General features: G+C 45.1%; 1 protein-coding gene across 1 annotated transcript in view; it reads left to right on the forward strand.

Moving 5' to 3' along the window:
- Positions 1 to 21,218, forward strand: part of MYO1G (myosin IG) — a 1,030,638-nt gene that overhangs the window by 153,831 nt on the left and 855,589 nt on the right. The window contains exon 2 of the mRNA XM_069645825.1: positions 16,621 to 16,829. Coding sequence (XP_069501926.1) covers positions 16,621 to 16,829 — 209 coding nt within the window. The remainder of the gene's footprint in view (positions 1 to 16,620; positions 16,830 to 21,218) is intronic.

The raw sequence follows: 21,218 nt of genomic DNA on the forward strand, positions 1-21,218 counted from the left end.
TGAAACGCAAACTGTTTTGGGTTATTTCCTTTGCTCCATTTGCAGCCGTATCATGGTCCCCTTTACTGCGACAACCTGTAGCGGCTCAGGTGAGAACTGGGAGTCTGTCTTTTTCGTGACAACCTGTTGCAACCATACTTCATCTCCTATTTGGAACTCTTTTGTTTGCGCTCTCCTCCTTTTGTCTGTCTGTTCCCGTGCTTTTTCTTTTGTTTCTTCATCTCTTTTGATGACTTCCTGGTCTGCTTCTGGTCGCGATGTTGGGTTGTTGACCAGCCTGGTTCTGACTTGATATTTCAACAAAAGTTCTGCCAGTGTTTTGTTGGTGGCCTCATGAGGCGTAGTTCGATAGTCTCTCAGCATTCTGCATAGCGCTTGATGCGGGTCGGTCCCTTCTATGCGTGCCCTTTGTATGTTTTTTTAATGGATGCCATAAATCTTTCTGCCATACCATTGGCTTGAGGCTATCTTGGAGTCACTCTTTGGTGGCGAAAACCCATATGTCTCGCGAACACCCCAAATTCGTGTCCGCTGAAAGGCGCTCCGTTGTCTGATTTTATCGTGTCTGGTATTCCCTACTCGCTGAAGACTTCATCGAACTTGACAGCTACATGGGCAAATGCCGTGGATTTGACACGTTTTACAATAGGGAACCTGGAGTGCTCGTTGATGAATAGTAGCAGATAGTCTCCCTCTTCACATGGCCCGTAGAAATCGACTGCAACTCTTTCCCACGGGTGGTCTGGGATTGTGGTCACTCTGAGAGGCACTGGTGGTTCTGGCTTCGCAGTGCATTGACATGCTGTGCAGTTCTTGACCCATCGGTCGACCATGTCGTCCATGAAGGGGAACCAGACGTTGCACCTTAGTTGCCTTTTCGTATTTTCTGCCCCTCTGTGGCCTTCATGAGCGGTTTTGATGACATCCAATCGTAGTGTGGTGGGAATGAGTATTTTGCATCCCCTTAATAGAATGGACTTGTCCTGAACTGTTAATTCGGTGTGTACTTGAGCAGTCTCTCAATCTCATCCCTGCATGCCCCCGGGTGCTTTTGGACTGCTCTACGGAAGTATTTCCATTTGTTGTTTTTTGTCAGGCTGATTGCCAGAGCCATGGAGGGGTCTTCTGCTGAAGCTGCAGCAATGGCTTCAATGGAGACGGCAGGGGGTAGTGCATTGGCAGTGACATAGCTGATATATTCCGAGTCACCTGGCCTTGGAATTGGACTGTCAACTGGGTGATTTGAGAGGTAATCTGCGGGATTGTTTTCGCCCCCCCGGTCTGTGGATGATGTCAAAATCGTATTCTTGCAAGCGGATTCCCCACCGCCAATCCTGGGCGGCATCTTTGTTCGCGGATTACCAAAAAGGGATAACAAGGCTTGATGATCCGTGATCAAGGTACATTTCTTTCCAATAATGAAGTTATGAAAATGTTTGCACGCCCAGACGGCTGCCAGGCTTTCTTTCTCTGCCTGGGAATATGCAGATTCTGGGGGCACCAAGGCCCTGCTGGCATAGGTGACCACGTGTCTGGGATGGGTGTCTTGTCCACTAGTCTGGGCAAGGATGGCACCCAGACCCACCGGGCTGGCATCTACGATTATTTTGGTGTGACATACAGGGTCGAAATATGCAAGTTTCCTGGCTTCAGCAAGGGATTGTTTGATGGTGTCAAAGGCAGATTGGCACTCTCTGGTCCAGTTGAACGCAGCGTCTTTTTGTAGCAAGTGCCTGAGGGGTTCAGTTATGGTTGCAAAATGTGGTATGTAGCGAGCGCGGTATCCGGCCATTCCTAGGAATTATCTGACATCGGCAACTTGACTAGGTTTTTGGAGATGGAAGATTGTAGAGACTTTGTCTGGGTCAGGGTTAATCCCATCAGCTGAAAAGATGTGGCCAAAGAACTTGAGTTTCGCTTTACTGAAACAACACTTCTCAATGTTAAGGGTTAATCCGGCTTCCTGCACCGCTTTGCACGCGGCTCGAAGAGCTTCATCATGTTCACTGCGTGATTTTCCAAATACAAGAATGTCATCACTGTAGTTTAGGGTCCCTTTGATGGGTGGTATTATTTGCCGAATGGTTTCGTGAAAGATTTCGGCGGCTGAGGAGATTCCAAACTTTAACCCCTTGTAGCGAAACAATCCATCATGTGATGCAAAGGTAGTGATAGGTTGTGATTCATGATGGAGCACAAGTTGGTGGTACCCCTGATTTAGATCTAACTTTGAAAAGAGTATGGCTTTGTTCAGTTGGACGATCATGTCCTCAATTTTTGGACCTGGGTGACGCTTCCGTTTTATGGCAGTGTTGGCTACTCTCATATCTGCGCAGAGCCGTAACCGTCCTCCCTCTTTTGAGACAATTACGAGAGGGGCGACCCATGGTGTGGGACCAGTGGCAGGTTGGATGATGTCATCACATAGAAGTTGATTCAGTTCTTTCGAGACTGCCTCTTATAGGTGGAACTCGATTCTGCGTGGGTGTTGTGGGACCGGGTGAATTGCTGGGTCAATGTGCAATTTGATTGGTGGGCCTTTCAATCTGCCTAGGCCTTGGCACAGTTGTGGACATTCTTTCACTATCACCTCCTTCATGATGATCGCGGTGATGGGGGATTCTAGATCCATGTTGTACACGTGGCCCTGTTTGCTGGTTTAGGGTGGTGATGAGCTGATGACATCACCGTCCTGGACGGGTATGTTGATCAATCCCAAACAAGAGGCAGTTCTGTAGCTCAGCAGACATCGCCCTTTGGGGGACTCCTGATAACATGAATGACGGCGTTGGCAAATTTGTCCCCAACCGTGAGCCGTCTTTTGAATGAACCCACACTGTGTAAGGGGGCGTCTGCACCCCATTGATATATCTTAGAGGTTGTTGGGGTTAGTGTGGGTTTGCTATGGAGTAGTTGGAATTCTTTCTCACCCATTATGTTGATTGTCGCCCCAGAGTCAATTAGGAAACAAAATTGCTTGTTGCAGAAATCTATCTGTATTCTGGGCGCCTCATGTGCCTCCTCTTCATCCATGATGAGGTTTACAAGCTCATCCTGGGCATACAGGTCGTAGTGGTCCCCTTCATTATCAGAGTTGCCTTGTGCTCCGAGATGGGGTCCCTGTCTCGGTGGTGGTGGGCCATCATACTCATCGCGCAGTTGTGTATTTGATTCCTGTGTCTCATATTCCTGGCTATCATCTTTTGGATATATTTCTTCCACCACTTGTACGTACCTCCTCGGTCCTTGCTGGTATGGGCGTGATTGGTGAGTTTGATTCGGAACTGGCCTTTGGAATGCCCTGGACTGCGGAGCTGCACTCATGCGTGGCGTGGGAAACGGTTTCCCTTCCCTACATACATACTGAAAATGTCCTTCTGTGCCACAGTTGCTGCATTTTTGAGAGAGGGCGGGGCACGACTCAGCGTGCGGGAAGGGCATCCCACACCTGTAACATGTCTTTGCATGCATGGGGTCGATATGTTGCTCGGGCCACTAATACTTTCATTTCCTTTGATGTTATTGGCTTGGATTGCTGCAATGACATCACTTCTATCTTGCTTGTTGACTGCGGTGCTAGTCATATGTGTAGCTTGTTTCTCCACCCTCTCTAGTATTCATGCCATCTCACTCACTTCCTCAATGGTGACCAGTTTTATGAGAAGTTGTTTTTGTAACGCAGGTGAGACACAACCATCAATTACTCTTACGCGAATCGCTTCAAGTAACGAGAATGCATCAAATTGACAATGCGCACCTTTGACTCGGAGTCTTGTGATGAACTCGTCCACCGTTTCATCGCTGCGTGCACTGGTTGAAGATGTATCTTTCAAAATGCCTGTTGGGAGCAATGACAAGGCGTTTGTTCAAAGCTGTTGTCAGGCTTGCAAAGTCAGTGAGTTCAGCTGGTGGAATAGTTTTGATTAATGTCTTTATTTCGGCGCCCGCCATGTTAATGAACATGCTGTGCAGGCGTGGAGAAGTTTCTTCTCCTGTGGCATCAGTGAAATTATTAAAATCCTCAAGCCATTCCACCCACCTCGCTCCTTTGTCCGCTTGTGGGGTCATGGAGAAAGGAGGCGGCATGCGCCATGCCGTTGATCTCGTGACCGTTGGAGCAGGTTGTGTGCTTGAGCTCACTTGGTCCGCCGACGTGCTCATTGTTCCTAAGCCTGCCTGGCGTGGCACTGCGTTTTAGTGCACCTTTACAGCACTATTCCCCACAAATCATGCAGTAGTGGATTGGGCAGTGGTAGATTGTGTCCAGCTATAACTTGTAACTGAGTAGATTGTCACCGTTTCTTGCCACATGTAATGGTTACCCCTTACTGTGTACTGCTGCTCTGTGCTTTGGTCAGTGTAGCCACAGTCTAATGGGTGCTGGAGAAGGGGTGCCCTCGGTTGTTCTCATGTGAGGCTGAGGAGCCCATGTGAAGGGGAGGGCAAAGTCAATCAAAGGCTAGGAGAGAAAAGAAAAAAAAGTACATATTTTTTTTTTCCTTCTTTTGGTGCGAGCGTGAGTTCCTGGAGTTGAGCGCCTTGGATTGCAGCTGCACGGCGGGATCGCACGTGTTATCTGATGGAGGAGTTTCTGCTGTGACTGGATAAGGAGGAGTGTGGGCCAGTGAGATCACTGGTGCACGACACAGCGGGATGGCACGTGTCTTTCAGCTGAAGGAGTTCCAGAGAAGGAGGAGAGCAGACCAGTGGGATCACTGGTGCGTGACACGGCGGGATCGCATGTGTCTCTGACTGAAGGAGACCCGGATGCGTCTTGAAGAAGGAGGACCGCAGGCCACACAGGATTGCTGGCACACGTTGGACCACACGCAGCGGGATCACCAGCGTGTGCAGGAGGACCGCTGGTGGGGACGTGCCTCATCGCCAGATGTAAGCGGGTGGAACCGCTTTAAATAAAACATGCGAACACCAGCGGATTGACCCGTACCTCTTTTTTCGTATGACAGGTACTAACTGCCAAAACTACGGAACCTCCTCCCTCTTGACGTCACTCCCGCCCATGACGTTCCTCTGCAGAGACTGCCTTAAAGGGCTAGCCTCACATAACACCTTCTCACTTGGGCTAGTGTCCTCGCATTCATGGAGAAGGGCGGAAACGCATAGTTGATTTGATGACACCATGCTTGGAGGAAAGTGTCTGTTGCTTCCGCTCTTGGGCCCAGCCTCCAGCTGAAGAACTGAGGTAGTTGGCTGTTCAATCTCAATGCAAGGAGTTCGATTTGGCATAGTTCCCACCAAATCATCAAGTCTCGGAACACCTCTTTGTCCAGCTTCCAATCACGGCTTCTCTAAGATATCTGGAGTTCCAGTCGGCCACTTCGTTCTGGCGGCCCTATAAGAACTCTGCTGTCACTGAAACCTGCCTCTGAAGGCAAAGTTCCCAAAATTCCTTTGCCATTTCTGCCATCAGCCTGGACCTCGTCCCTCTCAGTCTGTTTATATATCTGACTGCTGAGACATTATCCATCTTGAGAAGAACACAATATTGTGCTGTCTCCTGAGTCCAGCATTTCACTGCGATGGACCCGGCTAGCAGTTCCAGACAGTTGATGTGCAGTGATGTCTCTTGTTTGGACCACCTGCCCACTGTTGACAGATTCCTGCATCGGGCCTCCCTGCCCTATCTGTTGGCGTCGGATTCGCTGACCCGGTCCGTGGACGAGCCAAATATAGCTCTCCCGTTCCAGGCATCCATGTGATGCAGCCACTATTCCAACTCCTCCCTTAGCTCCTTGGAGATTGTAACATTTGATTCATAAAATGGGCCATTCCTGAGGAGTTGGATTTTTAATCTTTGTAGGGCTTTGTAATGTCGAGGCCCCGGGAATATAGCTTGGATTGATGACGCTAATCGTCCTACCAGTCTCGCAATGTCTCTCAGCGACATCTCTCTCCTTGATAAAGTATGTATTATCTGTTTCTTGATCTCGTTTACTTTGGAAATTGATAAGCTGTAGATCCCTGTATCGAGTCTACTACAAAACCCAGAAATTGCATTGTCTGTTCTGGTTGTACTTTGGATTTCTCCAAATGTACCAGGAAGCCTAGATTCTGCAGTAGGTCTATTGTTGTCTGCACTTGAATTTGGAGCATCTCCCTGTCCTGGAACATTACTCATATATCATCCAGGTGGATTATGAGTCGGATCCCCTAACCCTTCATGTGGGTTACTACTGGTTTCATTACCTTGGTGAAACACCATGGTGCAGATGCTAGCCCGAAAGGTAGGCACCGAAACTCCCATGCTGACTCCCCGGAGATAAATCTTAGAAATTTCTGGTGTTCGTCCCTATGGGCACTGTCAGATATGCGTCTTTCAAGTCTATCCTGTCAAGCCAGTCGCCTTGAATTAAAGTATCCCTTAGCAGGTGGATACCTTCCATTTTGAAATGTCTGTATATCACTAATTCGTTCAAACCCCTCAGGATTATGATTGGTCTTACTTTGTGCTTTCCCCCACTAAGAACATGTTGCTTATGAAACCTACTGAGGAGTCAGTCACCTGTCTTATAGCTTCTTTGCGTTCCAGCCCCCTCAGCTCTTCTAACAATTGTAGGTCCTCCGTGCTTATGGATAAGCACCTTGGGGGGTCATCTGGTGTGGTATTGTGTAAAATAATCTATGTGGAAGCCCTGAACCATCTCTAGAACTCAGGTATCCCGGGGTATAATGTGCCAGATTTATATATGCCATGCTAATCTCCCCCCTACTGCCGGGGTAATTATGCGCAGGTTGCTCACCCTCACCTGAGGAATTCTGTTGACGATTTCCTTGATGCCAGCCTCTGCCCCTTCCTCTACCCCTGGAAGGGAAGAAAGGGCCTGTCTCCGTTCCTCTTGGTCTCTCCAGTGTGTTCTATCATTGTATGGCCTGTTGTTTGAGAAACGGCCGGAAGAGCGACCCCTTCCTCTGTCGGCCTTCCCAAAAATGTGTCTCCCGGACACTCTCTTGAGTGATGGTTGTGCCTTATCCAGCACTGCATAGGAATTTGCAAATTTAGTTTGTTCTTTGATGAACGAATCGCCAAAGAGTTTCCCCTTCGTTGCAGTCACTGTCTCCGAAGAGGCTAACTCGCTCAATTTGGGGTCTATTTTCACTAGTAGTGATCTCCTCCTTTCTGTGGTAATAGCGCAATTTGCATTACCCAACATACAAATGGCCCTCTGGGCCCACCCGATCACTACCATCGGGTCCACCGGTTTGGTTTTTTCTCTGGCCTCTTCGCCCATTTGCAATTTCTTAGTGAGCGGTCCCACTATATCCAACATCTTGTCCTGGCAAGAGTGCCAGGACCTATCTAGACCTTTCCTCGCATCCTTTACATATTTTCCCATAAATGTGACAGTTTTCTCGTCTATCTCGGGAGTCTCAGCGGCCCCTTCAGGGTGGTGTGGTCTCGGGCATTCCACCCTCAATCTGCTTCTGACTTCTTTCGCCAGTGGTGCTCTCAGGTATTTTTAAAGATAGGTTGCTATCTTTTTTGGCAGTTCCCATTCGGAAGATCGGTGGGGTATCAATGCTTCAGGGTTCATTATCGACTTTCTTACTCTTTGGTGCTTTATGGCCTTCTTCCTCCGAGGATGATATTGAGAAAACCTCCTCCTCAGAGTAATCATCCTCCCAACCGTTATTCTCCTCATCCGAGATATCGGATGATCCATCTTGCCACCTGCTAGGCCTTGCTCTGGCTGTCTCTCACCTTTTTCCTTTTACCACCTTTCTTTTTTGGTGGAGCGCCTGGGGGTCTGGGTCTCATCTGCCCTATGGGCTGTTTTTCTGCCCCCTTTTGTTCTCCTCTGTGTTTTAACCCCTTTGAGTTCTTCTAGCCCGTGTGAGAACTTGAGTCAATCCTCCATCATAGCAATTTGCTTAGGTCCCTGCCCCAACGAGGCATCTGTAATCTTTGATGTTCTGGGTGTTAGTCTTAGCAATGCACATAGGTGGCAGGAGCTATGGTTGTTTAGCATCCCATATTTAGGGATTGTCAAGTGTTTTTCGGTTTTACTGTGAACTATAATGTCCCAGTAACAAAGGGGCGAAACATGTGATGTTGTCAGTGATGTCAACAATGACATTTGCGATGGCATCTTTCATGTTCTGGGTGGTAGTGGTAGCAGTGCACAGTGCTAATGGCACGAGTGGGTGCTTAGCCTACCATAACTGGTGAATTTCAAGGGTATTTAGGTTGTAATGTGAACCGTAATGGCAGGATGGAAATGTTTTTTTAGTAGGGCAACTTAACCATAACGTCCCCTTAACAACGTTTTGTAGTGAATATATATATATAGTCAGGAGGTTTATTTGTATTAAACCTGTCAAATTTGCAAAAATATGACTTGTTTTAAGCCAGCCAGGCTTCAATTATATGTATAAGTAGCCGGTTTTACCTGGGACTGTGCCCGTCGTAAGGAAGAGCTGCAGTCGCTCTTGTGGCCTGCAGGAGCGCTGTTCTCAGCACTTGCAATCCGTGATCGTGAAGCTGGGAGTCTCAGTGCACTTCGTTGTGCGAGTGTTCACCCACTATAGTTATCAATTATTGAAAAGAGATGTATCCAACTCTTAATCTCTCCGTGAGGTGATTGATATGGTCATTGAAGAGAAGCAAGTGCCAGAACTACGCTGTCCCATCGCACTCCTTCTCTGGTCTGGTGTCTGCGTCTGGTCTGAACCAAGTGCAGATGTTGCAGTTCCATGAAGCAGAGGCATAGCCAGGATGGTCTAACAAGTGGGGCCGGAAGCTAATGTAGTTGGGCCCATCGCAGTGACATTAGCATCTGTAAATACCCACACAGCGCTGCTGAGTGGGCATTTATAGAGTTTGGGTGGACCTTGCCTGCTCAAGCTCTATTCTGTCTACGCCACTGGCATGCAGTCTTCGTCGTGGGTAGGTAAGCTGTATGCATCACACTTGCTGTTTGATATCACGTCCTGTGTAGGCGTGATCCCTAGCAGCTGGGCTTTAGTAAATAGGGGTGGCATCGTTTTTTTAAATATAACACGCTTAATACCGAAAAGGTTTCTAAGCGCGGACCGGGGATTCAAACCTGTGTTACTCTGTGTCTTCTTGCTTCCAAGAGGAGCGGGTTGTCACTGAGCTATACTATAATGAATACTAAGACAATCTATTTCAAGACAACTGATGTTATTAGGACATGTTATTTTCACAGCTTGTTTCCATTGGATTATCCCAATCCAGTATGGTGGTTTGTACGTCCATTCCATAAATGGTGTCGGGCAGCAGGAGAGGTACCTGGGGACAAGAGGATCATGTGTTGCAACTCTGCCTGTTTTTACTACAATATTTGCCACTGGATTCCCTGTTAGCGGATCCTCCTGTGGTTTAGTCTCTGATGTCTGAACCTGGATTCAAAGCTGTTCCATGTTTTTAAAAAAAGAGATATTCTTTATTTTGAACATTGGATCCTTTGAGTAAAATAACCTGGCTGTTTTTTCATAGCAATGAGTGTTTAATTGCATGCACTTTCACAATAATGTTCATCTGCGGGTCTGAATCAAGCTAACGGTTGAGTTCTGAAGAGGAGGGCAAGGAAGCATGGATTACTCCACTATCCAATGACTTCTCATCCAAACACATGATTACCAATTGTGCCGATGTGGCGGTTGATTTGTATTCATTTCTCCCTGATATACCAACCATGTATTTGGGGTTGTTTGCGGGTTGTGCCGATCTGTATTAGGCATGTTATTTATGTATATCTTAAGTTGTCAATGTGCACATGTCTGAGTAATAGCATCAGGATTGGTTCTTCTGGTATATATGTTAATTGATTGATAAGGTCTTGTATTTTGATAAAATAATTTTGAACAATCCCAATCATTTCTGTTAAATGTCCTGATGAGTTTTTACACAGTGTGTATGTTATATATCTGGTTGAGTAGACCTTGTAGATTTAAGGCCAAGAAAATCTATTAGGTATTTTTCTAATGGGATCCCGATTTTCCTTTTGTGTCTGGGTTTTTTCCCCCAGAAAGAAGTCTTGCCCATGCGCCACTCTGCATATCTCTGGCTTTCTTAGAGGCATTGCAGTAGGTTCAGTGAAGGGAACAATTGCAGAGGTTTGGGTGCCTGATCATTGTAGTATAGAGGCCAATCGTTAATGAACCATAGCATGCACAATTTGGGTTACATGTGATTTTAATTAATAAATACATAAATAAAGAAGGCATTTTCCCCATGTTTAAAACGCTCCAACCCCCAACTCACCAAATTTCACCCCCACATATTTTTTTAAAAATAATTCAGTATTTTTTCATTGCTTTTTTAATTTGTTAAAAATGTATTCTTTATTTTTTATTCGTTATAATCACTGGATACCCATAAAGTGGTCTATTGTTTGAAAACAGGACACACGAAATGCAAAGCGTGCATTTACGCACAAGCCCAGAGCACAATCTGAATACACTACTTTCCCCTTGATCGACCATGAGGCACCACTGAAAGCCAGAGCTAAACATATCCACTGGCAAGTGTCCATTGACTCGAGTTTCCTTTAAGAATCTAATCTCTGAAGTGGGGTTGGCTAGGCAGGGAGGAACTTTCAATAATTTGGGATTTAACTACAAGATCTAAATGAAAGATACAGGCATAGATGGGAAAAAATATCCTTGTACCCGTTAAAGTGCCCGTTGGACGTTTCAAAGAATCTGAAGCTAGTTTGATGTAGCCATGTGGAGACGATAAACAGGATAAAATAATGGTGATGCTGTTTGTTCTTTACCTTCTTGAAGTAAACCAGCAGGGCCTTGATAAAGTTGCTTTGGACTTGTAAGAGTTCTAGGATATCATTGTAAATATTGCAGAGGCATAGAGAGTCTGATGGGCTAAAGTTTCCATTCTTTCAGAAATATAATTGGTTATTTATTTTGTTGCAGTCACATACATATTTTAAATGTTTAGAGAAATGTACATGGTTCATGTTGGAAGAACCTATGGTCGCCCCCTTCAATTTGATATAAATGTAATGTTCCTTACATTGGCTCAGAATCTCATGAGGCGGTGCGCTGCTAAGATTAATCACAAAGGTCATTGTGATGTATGGACGACGCATAGAGGGTTTTTCTGGGTAATAATTCAATGGCATGTACCTGGCTAAATAAAACATTATATAAAATGGGAGGAAATTAAAGTGGACCACATGGAGTGCAAATTGAATGATGTTATTATTAGTCAATGCTCCGTGTTATGAGTTCACCATGGGATCATGAATAGCTCGGACACCAGACATGACCTACGGGTTTTTTATTGAAGATTGGTAAGTCTAATTTTAACTTCAATTTAAGAAAATCACACTTAACTTTTCAGTTAGTCCCTTTTTTGGTGATCCAACCTTTCTACCATAACTCCTCCCCCTTGGGTTTTGCGAATTCAGCATCATACGTTTGGTGCATTTATCTGGTAATCCAAAGGTGAGTAGCAAGCTTTCCGGTTCCCTTCGCGTCCTTGTCTTGCTCCTTTACAGTGGTTGGACAGGTCAGTGCTATCTGAGAAACAAAGGGATGGCCAAAATGAAATTGATACTCCAGAAACTACATCTCTCGTGTCTCTTTGTCCCCATAGACTGTCTACGGAATCTACCCATCACTCACAGTCCTCGGGTGAGACAAGGGTTCTTTTGATTTCCTGTCTTCTTGGAGTCTTTAGTATCAAGGCATAAATTAGTTTTCAAAATTTGATTACCAGAATTTGCTAATTCAAATGTTCTTGATTAGCACACAAACTAGCAATTATGTACTATTATTTTAAATGGCAACCGAAGTTATTTGTACACAAGAACTAAAATTAGCAACAATACCACATTTGTGTGTATCACTGAAGTAAGACATTAGCGAGAGGAGCCTGTAAAATGTAAAAGGTTAGCTGCATGAATGGGCACAAATAAATAGATATGATAGGCTCTGAAAATGTTTTTCAGTGCAAGGCTCGGTGCAGTCAGTGTTGCTAGACCAGCATGTTGCCCCTGTGCTATCTTCCGTTCACGATGCTTGACCCATCATTTGCTGTGAAAGGAGAAGTTTCATAAAGCCAAAAAGTTCACAATGTAATAAGAAGGTCATAGCCTGAGACTAAGTACCTAGTATGGCAGCAGGCAGGGTAATGGTCAACTTCAGGTGGTCAGGGGGCCTTGCTTGTCATTGATGTCCACTGTTTTTAATTTAGCGTTAATTACCACTTTGGGTAGAGCACAGTGCTCCAGCCCGGCACATCCATGAAAGCGATATTTATCGCCATTAGCACACTCAGAGCTGCCATCTGAGGTTTGATACTTTTTTGGTTTGTTTTTAAGGGCACCAGGATGTGCGCAATTCACGCTCGGTTCCTAGTGATTGCATCGACAACCATACCATTGACAAAAAAGCATCTAAAAAAAACCATTGAATGCCTTTTTTTATGGGGGGGTTCCCCCCCAATCCCTTTTTTTAAACCATTAAAACACATTTTTACTAAACGAAACCCTTTACCATTGAGAAAAATGCATTTGATGGTTTTTTATTCGATGCATTTTTTTCAATGGTATGGTCTGTCGATGCTTTGTATTCGATGCAATGACCGGATACCTTCATGCTCCCCTTAAAAAGAAATTACCCAAATATCTGCGATTGGAAATAAGTATTTCCAGAACTTGATTGTAAGAGAGGAGGTGTGCAGGTGAGTGGGTAGGGGGTCGAGGTGTGGCACTCCAGCGTAGACTTGGCCTGGGGCACCGCCTCCAAGGACAGGGTGAAGGGTGGGTGCAGCAGCCTGGCATGATATGCAGGCAACTACTCGCAGATTCCACTTGCATGCACATCATCGAGATTGGCCAGCCCTCTCCCACAGGTGCTTATATAATGAAATCATAATCGTAGATTAAAGTGAGCTCTGGAGGCTAACTACAGTGTATGGTATTACCCTAGATGATATGATATGATAGGTTATTTATAACGCGCTTAATACCCAGAGGTTTCTAAGCGCGGACCCGGGGATCGAACCTGTGTTGCTCCGGGTTGTTTTGCTTCCAAGGCGAGCATGTTGCCGCTGAATTATCCTCCCGAAACTATACATACTAATAGTCTATAGAAGTAAGAAAGTAAGCGACTAAGCAGAATGGATAGCGTAGCAGGCAGAGGACTAGGCAAACTAAGTGGAATATTGTATTTTTGCACCCATATCACTTTCAGGAAAGCTGGTATAAAGCAACCGGGTGAGGACATAGAATAAGGAGTTTGGGATCAGATCCTGGGTTGAGCACGAATTGCACAGATCAATTCAACAGCAGGTAACATAACTAGGTTTACCATCAAAAGCATTTGACCATGTGATCATGTATGTTTTCAAAAGTGGTCACTCGTCAATATGATGCACTTTCCCCAAGAAAATGAAATATAGTTTACACTGTGAGATTTAGATATACTCACTTAAACTTTACTTTATGAAAAACATGGGGACCATGCAGTATTTTGCAGTATCTGAGCAATTTGAGGGTAGCCTCTCATTTACTCCCCTTGGATCCTCCTCTCAGGTGGACAGGGAAAGGCCATCGCTTTTGGATCCTGACCCTGGGGGTGGATATGTGAGGGAGGATCACCGGGAGGATAGCTCAGGGGCAATGTGCTCGCCTGTGATGCAGAGCAACACAAGTTCGATCCCTGTGTTCACGCTTAGAAACCTCTGGGTATTAGGCATGTTACAAATACCCAATTATAATTATAAATTATAATTATAAATCACCTGGGTGGAGGGAACTTAGGAGTGGGGAGAGGATGTCTGCAGGTGAGACATGTTATCCCCATTTCCTGTATGAGAATAAGCCCTACCCTCACCTTGCCTTTGTAGGATATGGTCAGTCTCTATCCCTTTAAAACTTGGTCGAGGAAGAGGCAACTAGGAATGATGCACTCTTCTAGTCAATTCACCACTGTGGTACTGAGACAGGGAAGATGACTATGGGGGGTCAGGCATGTACAGTTTATTGGTACAATTGTGGTCAGGAAAAGAACTCGCACCTGCAACCCGTTGAAAAGCCACAGGTGCTTAAAAGGAAATCCCAGCAGCGTGGAAGAGAGAACCTGCTTGGTGAGAAGGACACAGCTGCGAGGCGAGGAGTAGGCTGGAGAGGGGCCAGCGGAGGGGATACTGTGCATTGCAGAGGTATGAGAGAGGCACTATGACCTCAACGGGCCGTGAGGAGGTTGGAACTTTGGCAGCTCCCTATGCTGCATGAACACAGAAGACTTAGAAGAGCCACGGACCGTGGCCACGATGTTCACAGCTGGCGTGCCCTGCTCGCTGGAGCTCCCAATGCATATCCGGGAGTGAAGTGGAAGCCGGAGAATAGAAGGAAGACGCTGGAGGAACAGACAAACCCTGGTGAGTGCAAAACAGGGAAACCTTGTACCAGGGTGATCCAGGGATGGGGATCAGACATTTATTAAGAACGATCGAAATGATACTTATAAGAATTAGGTTTGGAACCCGGATGAAAGAACATTGAATCACGACAAAGTTGTCAAGTATTTTGTGAAATACAACAACAGATATTGAATACCGAACTAAAGAGAAGATATGGAAATTATGTGAAAATACAGCACGAGTGCAAAGCGAGTGATGTGCTATTGTGAAAGTATTGAAAACCATTAAGAAAATCTAATGAACAAAGTGAAAACCTGTAATGAACACTAATGAACTAAGTGGACGAGTCAAGTGCTATTGTGAAAATATTGAAAACCGTTAAGAAGCATTGATGAACAAAGTGAAAGCCCATAATTAATGTTTCTGAACTAAAGGAAAAGCAAAGCTGAAAGGCAGGTTGCTGGACTGAATGGACAATGTGAAAGCAAGGTGGTGGAAGAGGATATACACCACAGAATAAGAATATAAATTGTGTCAAAGCCAAAAGACTGGCAAGGAGAATAATACAGCAAACATTGATTATTGACACAGGTTCAGAGAGAGGGCGCTTGTGTTAGACAGAGGCTCGACAGAGTGTTTGAAATACGAATTATATCAAGGCCAACCAAGGGAACATAAAGAAACATGGAATTACATGGAGGCATATGATACAGGTTGACAGAGAAGACACACAAGTTAATAACCAAGTATTACTGGTCATCGGTTGCGTGACCTGTAATGGGTGAACCATGTGGTTCAGCAACTGCACCTGTACCGAGTGACTCGCCCACTTGTTTTGGAACAAACCAAGGAAAACCACGAACATCATGAAGTGCCAAGGGTTATCGGTTGCCTGACCTGTAATGGGTGGACTGTGTGGTCTGACAACTGTGCCGAAACCAAGTAGCCTGACTTGGGAAAGAACCAAGGCAAGCCAAGACACTAGACTGTGTGATATAAGTGCCGAAGTGAAAGAAGGCATCTGTTCCAACTGTTACAGAGTCTAAAGGATTATAAAGTGAAACTGGAAGCTTCTGGAAGCCTCAGGCAAAGTCATGAGATTGGAACTGTGTTGAACTTGGCGAAAGGAACCCTGAGATATCCTGACACAGGGCCTCATTCCGAGTTTGGAGGTAATCATGGCGCTATTAGCGCCATGACTACCTCCAATACCGGTACCGAGTCCGCCCTCGTTCAATGGGGACTTACCAGTCTATTCCGACCTTTGCGAGACCGGTAAGTCCCCATTGAAAAAGCCATTCCCCATTCCCATTTGAGCCCCCAGAGGGCTCAATGGGAAGGCGCTAATAACGGTACCGCAAATAGTGCGGAGATGATAACTGCTCTACTATCTCCCGTTAGTCTCTTTGTACTTGCAGTGAACAGATAAGAGGGTAGACGTAGCCCTGAAGGCGAGAGGGGAATGCAGGGTGAGCTGTGCTTTCATTGAACAAGATCCATTGAATAGGTAGCTGTGCTACATGTTTCAATTGAATTAGCAAACCTACCGAATTGCATAGCAAATTGCTATGCAAAAGTATATTATGAGATAGCCTTTGTGGTCTTGGGGCCAGGGAAGGGTTTCCTATTCGACTGTTCAAGGGACAGGTGCCATGGCCACCTCTTACCAGCTAGGCCCAGAGTGGCATGCAGGCAGCAGAATGAGTAGTGGGCTTCCCTCCTCGAGTTGATACTAGGCCCCATAACACATCTTCTGCATCAGCCTGGCTCTGCTGCCCACTAATTCACTGTATCTCTCCTTCTCGATGTCTCACCACTTGCTCTGACCTGCAGCCCTACTCCTGATTCCTCCCCCTCATTCTTACTAAACGGTATTTTCTCCTACATAACCTCGGTTCTCTGCCATTTGCTCTTTCCTCCACCCAGTTCCTTTTTATCATAAGGATTGCCACTCTTGATTCTTACTTCCTCCTTGTGGTTATCCCTTTCCACTTTTTTCAGCTCTCAGTCTCCCTCTCTCTCTCTCTCTCTGTCTCTCTCTCTCTCTCTCTCTCTTTCTCTATCTTTCACTCAGATGTTCCTCCCCCCTCTTCTTCCTCTAACCAGTGCTTACCGAACATGCACAATTTTGGGGAATTACTGGGAACCATTGATCAAAGCGTTCCATCCTTCACTTTGTGATTGTTGTTTTAATACTGTGCATTGTATTATAATTCATAATAGAACTAACAGTTTTCTTTTGTCTCCAGGTTTGAGAAGGGCAGGATCTACACCTACATTGGGGAGGTGGTAGTGTCTGTGAACCCCTACAGGGAGGTGGACCTCTACGGGAAGGACGTCATTGAGCACTACCGTGGGAGAGAACTGTATGAGCGGACCCCTCACCTCTATGCAATTGCCGATGCAGCGTACAAGGCCATGAAACGCAGAGCTAAAGACACTTGCGTTGTGATATCAGGTATGAGGTGGTGACCATGCCACATGTATCCTCTTTGCAGAAGGAGGGGTGGGGCAGGTGAATCGCTTCCATTGCCCATAGTGACATGGTGGTCTGGCCTCCTTTTGTAAATCGCGAAAGAATATACATAAACACCGAAACCCATTTTGAGTAGTTTGATGGAAAAAGTACATCACCTACAAAGAAAAAAAAGAAAAAAATGACATACCAGGCAAATTACACAGGCAATTGAAGGGAGCAGAGTAAGCGGCAGTGAAGAAGGAATTGTCAATATACATAGATAACAAAAGGTTCCATGGAGTGTATGCATAACGGCTCATCTTAAAAAGGAGCATTATTTGAAGAGGTAAAAAGAGAAAGTGTGAAAGGATTAATAACGAGGTTGGTATTGAGCCAATAAAAAAAGAGTCTTTTGCGATTATAACATTATTCACCCGAATCACAAGGGAATTAGGCGCCATGTCAAATATGGGGCACACTAACACCCTAGACCATGGTCTAGTATCTCCTTGGTGGCCAGCAAACCTTGGGGGAGGAGGAGAGGCATATCGCTGAGAGTGTTGGCAGTCTGTGTGATTCTTGGCGAACTGGTCAATTTGGTAGACAGACGCAGCCCTACTAGTTTGTGGTTTCAGATGTTTCCTTTAGCTCTTTGAGATACACTCTTTTCCTCTTTTTAGCCTTTCCAGCTCCACATTCGAGTGCATTCTTTTTTGTAGCAAAATGTTGGTTTAAAAAAATGTTATCTCTCAGGCAGGTAAAAGAAGGCTTATCGGTAGTTTCTGGCAAAGGCTCAGTTAAATTGTGCAGCCAGTGTGTTGATAAGATTTCCAGTGAGCCTTGGCACTGAATGCTAGTCCTGCTCAAACCAGTTTGATGGAAACGCAAACCATCTGAATTTCCCGGTGGTTCTAAGTACTTTGAACCTTTGAGCCTTTTTAGTAAAATGTTGAAGTTTCAAGCAGACAATTTAATGGCATCAAGTAATAAAATCGCGGCAAAAATGTCGCCGGTAAAAAAAATTGCGGCTAAAATGCTGTGGTTTGACCCGGTAAAGGTGTACCGCATTATACCATTTAAGGGGAACGGCGGTTTTCGGGCATGTCCCCCGCTCCCCTTAAATGGTATAATGGGTCCGGGGGTTGCAGGGGTGTCCCTCGCATCCTTTACATGATTGTGTCGCAAAAAACCACTGCATTTTTGCCGCGATATTTTGTATTCACAGCCATTTTTACAGCGATTTTAAGACATGGAACCAGTTTAATTCCCTGGCCATTTTTAAACTGGCAGTGCAAGAGCGAGAAAACCTGTGCTGGATGGTTTCACAGGGAAAATCCAGGGGGCAAAGTTATTTTAGCTTCATGAACAGAGATGGTTGCCCAGAATGCCTAGATTTGCTGATTAACCCTGCACACTGAGTTGCCCTTACTAGTTGTAAGGGTGTAGAAGTCAGAGATCGACAGACTGTGGCCCGTTTTTGGCTATAGACTTTTATTTAACACAAAATGAGGGTTGGGGAAATGCCTTTCTTTCCCTAAAACTAAGAGGGGTTTCCCTGCCTCAAAATAATAGTCTAAGGAGTCTGTCAGGATTTCCAAATAATGTATGTCCACAGTCGTGTCCAAAAACCTACTTCTAGCCCGCACACTAAGAACTAAAACCAAAGCCAGAGAACTGTTTCTTCAAATTCTGTAACTCAAAATTCCTTGTTACCTCAAAACACAAAGTTGAAAATAGTACACAAACAAACTTCCAGTTGACTTTCGATGGTGAACTCGTGTACCCAACACAAGCCCTTTAAGATGAGGTAGCAATACTTTGAGATGGATGGAGATGCAGAATATGCTCAAACATCAATAATCAAACTCACTCAGGAAGTTGGCAAAGTGGTATTACCCAAATTGACCTTTTACAATTTACCTTTTGCACAATTGACCTCATTATAGTGCTCCTAATTGACCTTCTGCACAATTGACCTTCTCAACAATCGACCTTCTGCACAATTGACCTTCTGCACAGTTGACCTTTTGAATTTCCGAAAATTGGGTTTCTCTCGGCGTTAGCGCCCCCCCCTCCACATATATGGCTTAATTGACATATTAACCACATTTACCTTGAGGTTTGTTATTTCTTACCTTTTCTCCTCTTCAATCTTCTTCAGAGATTCTTGTTCTCATTCTGTGCCACTGAAATGCTTTCTATTTTGGTTCGGAATAGAAAACAGTAAGCATCATGGACAGTACAATATTTTATTTTATTATTTATCAATTTTAAAACTTAACAATAACCATTAGTTTTGTCAAACATGTGTACAACTTTTCGCATGTTTCTTAACTTCACATGCCACTGAAACAACAATTCATCATGGATCATTTACAATGTTACAAAAGTAATGGCAAAGGCCATACTGGTTCAATAGTCTGAAAAGGTTACATTTTCAAATTTCTCAGCAATCTCTTTCATTTTTTTAAACATTTTTGATGCTTTTAGAGGATCTTTTTTGTATATTTATGCCACTCAGTGTTTGAATAATTGCAGTTTCCTGCATTCCCTGTTCGGATTGCAAGACGTTAAGGAGCTTCCACAAAGTTGGTTTAGCATGCCCCATTGTTACATTTAGGCCGTTATGCCAACCTTCTAGTTTGTTGTTAGTTTTTGGGGATTCATTCAGTATTGCTTCATAACAGACATTTTATTGTCCCAGAAGATGGGCAATAATCAAAAATATATGTAAAACATATTTTTAGAGAATGTTCCTATGTAAAGTTTTGAGCAAATGAGGCTCAAAGTGTTAACATAGGGGCATCCATTTTGTGATTTCAAGCAGCCTCCTCTGTGCATGTTAAGCTCTGCTCTGGCGGCACTAACCAAGCAGCAAATGCCCCCTACTGGGAGCTTTTGCTTACTGCAGCCAGAGCAGATCTTAACATGGAGAGGAGGCTGCCTTCATTTTCATTTTAGGTTTTCTGTGCTCCCCAAGCCCAGGGAAGCACAGAAAAGGTAAAATGAAAGGCAGAGCAATTATAAATACTTCATCGGGTGCCGGCAGACTTTTCATAATTGCTGCTACTTTCTTTTCTAGTTTCCTGTGCGTGGGAAACTAGAAAAGAAAGTCGCAGCAATTATGGATACTCTGCCGGCGAAGTATTCATAATTTGCTGGACTTGCCTACAAGAAAAGGCGCAGCAATTATAAATACAACATTGTTGTATTTATGATTGCCGCGGTTAGAAAACCACGGAAATCATAAATACAACAATGTTGTATTTATGATTGCAGTTGCTTCAGCTTTGAGTCTCCCGGGCTTCCGCAGGCCGGGGGAGCTCTGGAGACTCAAAGCTGAAGCCACCGCAATCAGAAATACAACATGTTTGTATTTATAAATGCAGTGGTTTTCTTTTTAAGTTTCCCAGGCTCCACCGGGCTGGAGGAGCCTGGGAAACTTAAAAAGAAAAACAAGGAAATTATAAATACAACGTTGTTCAGTAATCACAATCCTAACTAAAAGGCAGTCCCATCCCTACGAAGGGAGGAGCCTATTGCTCAAATGTACTTGCAATGCTGGCACACACGGTAGTGCAGATGGGTGAAACAGTGTCTTTTGTAGGGTCTGTAGCAGCTCAGGAAGGCAGGTAAGGTGATGCAGAATAAGTTGCCACTATTCGAGGAGGGTCTCCCCAGCAGGGCAGAGCAGGTTCCAAGATTTGGGAATAGTTTGATAGCTCAGGCTATCTGTGGAAAGGAGAGGGGCCCTAAAGGGCCAGTTGTGCATAAAAAGGTTGGATGTGCTAGGGGCCACTGGTAAAGATTGCTATTACTCACTGACCCCCGGCGCACTCTGGCCCAAACTTCGGCAGTGGAGTCCCATTCGGTAGCAGGTTCAGACGCAGCAATTCTGCAGCTCTGCGACTTTCAGCGACGAAGTTACAGCGTTGATTCCCAAATGGAACAGTGGCAATTTCTCTGCTCCTGGTGCATGGATCAGGCCAGTTTCACTGTAGCAGGCTTCAGGCGCAAGAGGGGCACAGCAGCAGTGCACCTTCAAAGTTCATCACCACGGCTGGGCGACACGGTAACCGCGTGCACTCTGGATCAGGCTCTCTCTCTTTACTCCAGACCTGGGAATGCCAAGTGTACAAAATTCGGTTTGAGAGTGCCGTGAACAAAGAGCTAGCGATGTACCAAGTTTTAAGGGTCTCCTCGACACAGCGGTGGTATAAGGGCAAAGGTCCTGCGTAAGCTGATCAGCCCACTGCTTGGCCCAGGCACACTTCCAAGAAGGCTTACATGCAGGGTTTGATGAAGGTGCCGAGAACAGTTGGTCCCACTATTCCAATGGGTCGAAGTGGCTTCGCAGACCTTCTAGTGCAATCAGATGCAAAGGGGTCC

The sequence above is a fragment of the Ambystoma mexicanum genome, chromosome 2p, assembly GCF_040938575.1.
Source record: "Ambystoma mexicanum isolate Mex_15411 chromosome 2p, UKY_AmexF1_1, whole genome shotgun sequence".
Lineage (NCBI taxonomy): Eukaryota > Metazoa > Chordata > Amphibia > Caudata > Ambystomatidae > Ambystoma > Ambystoma mexicanum.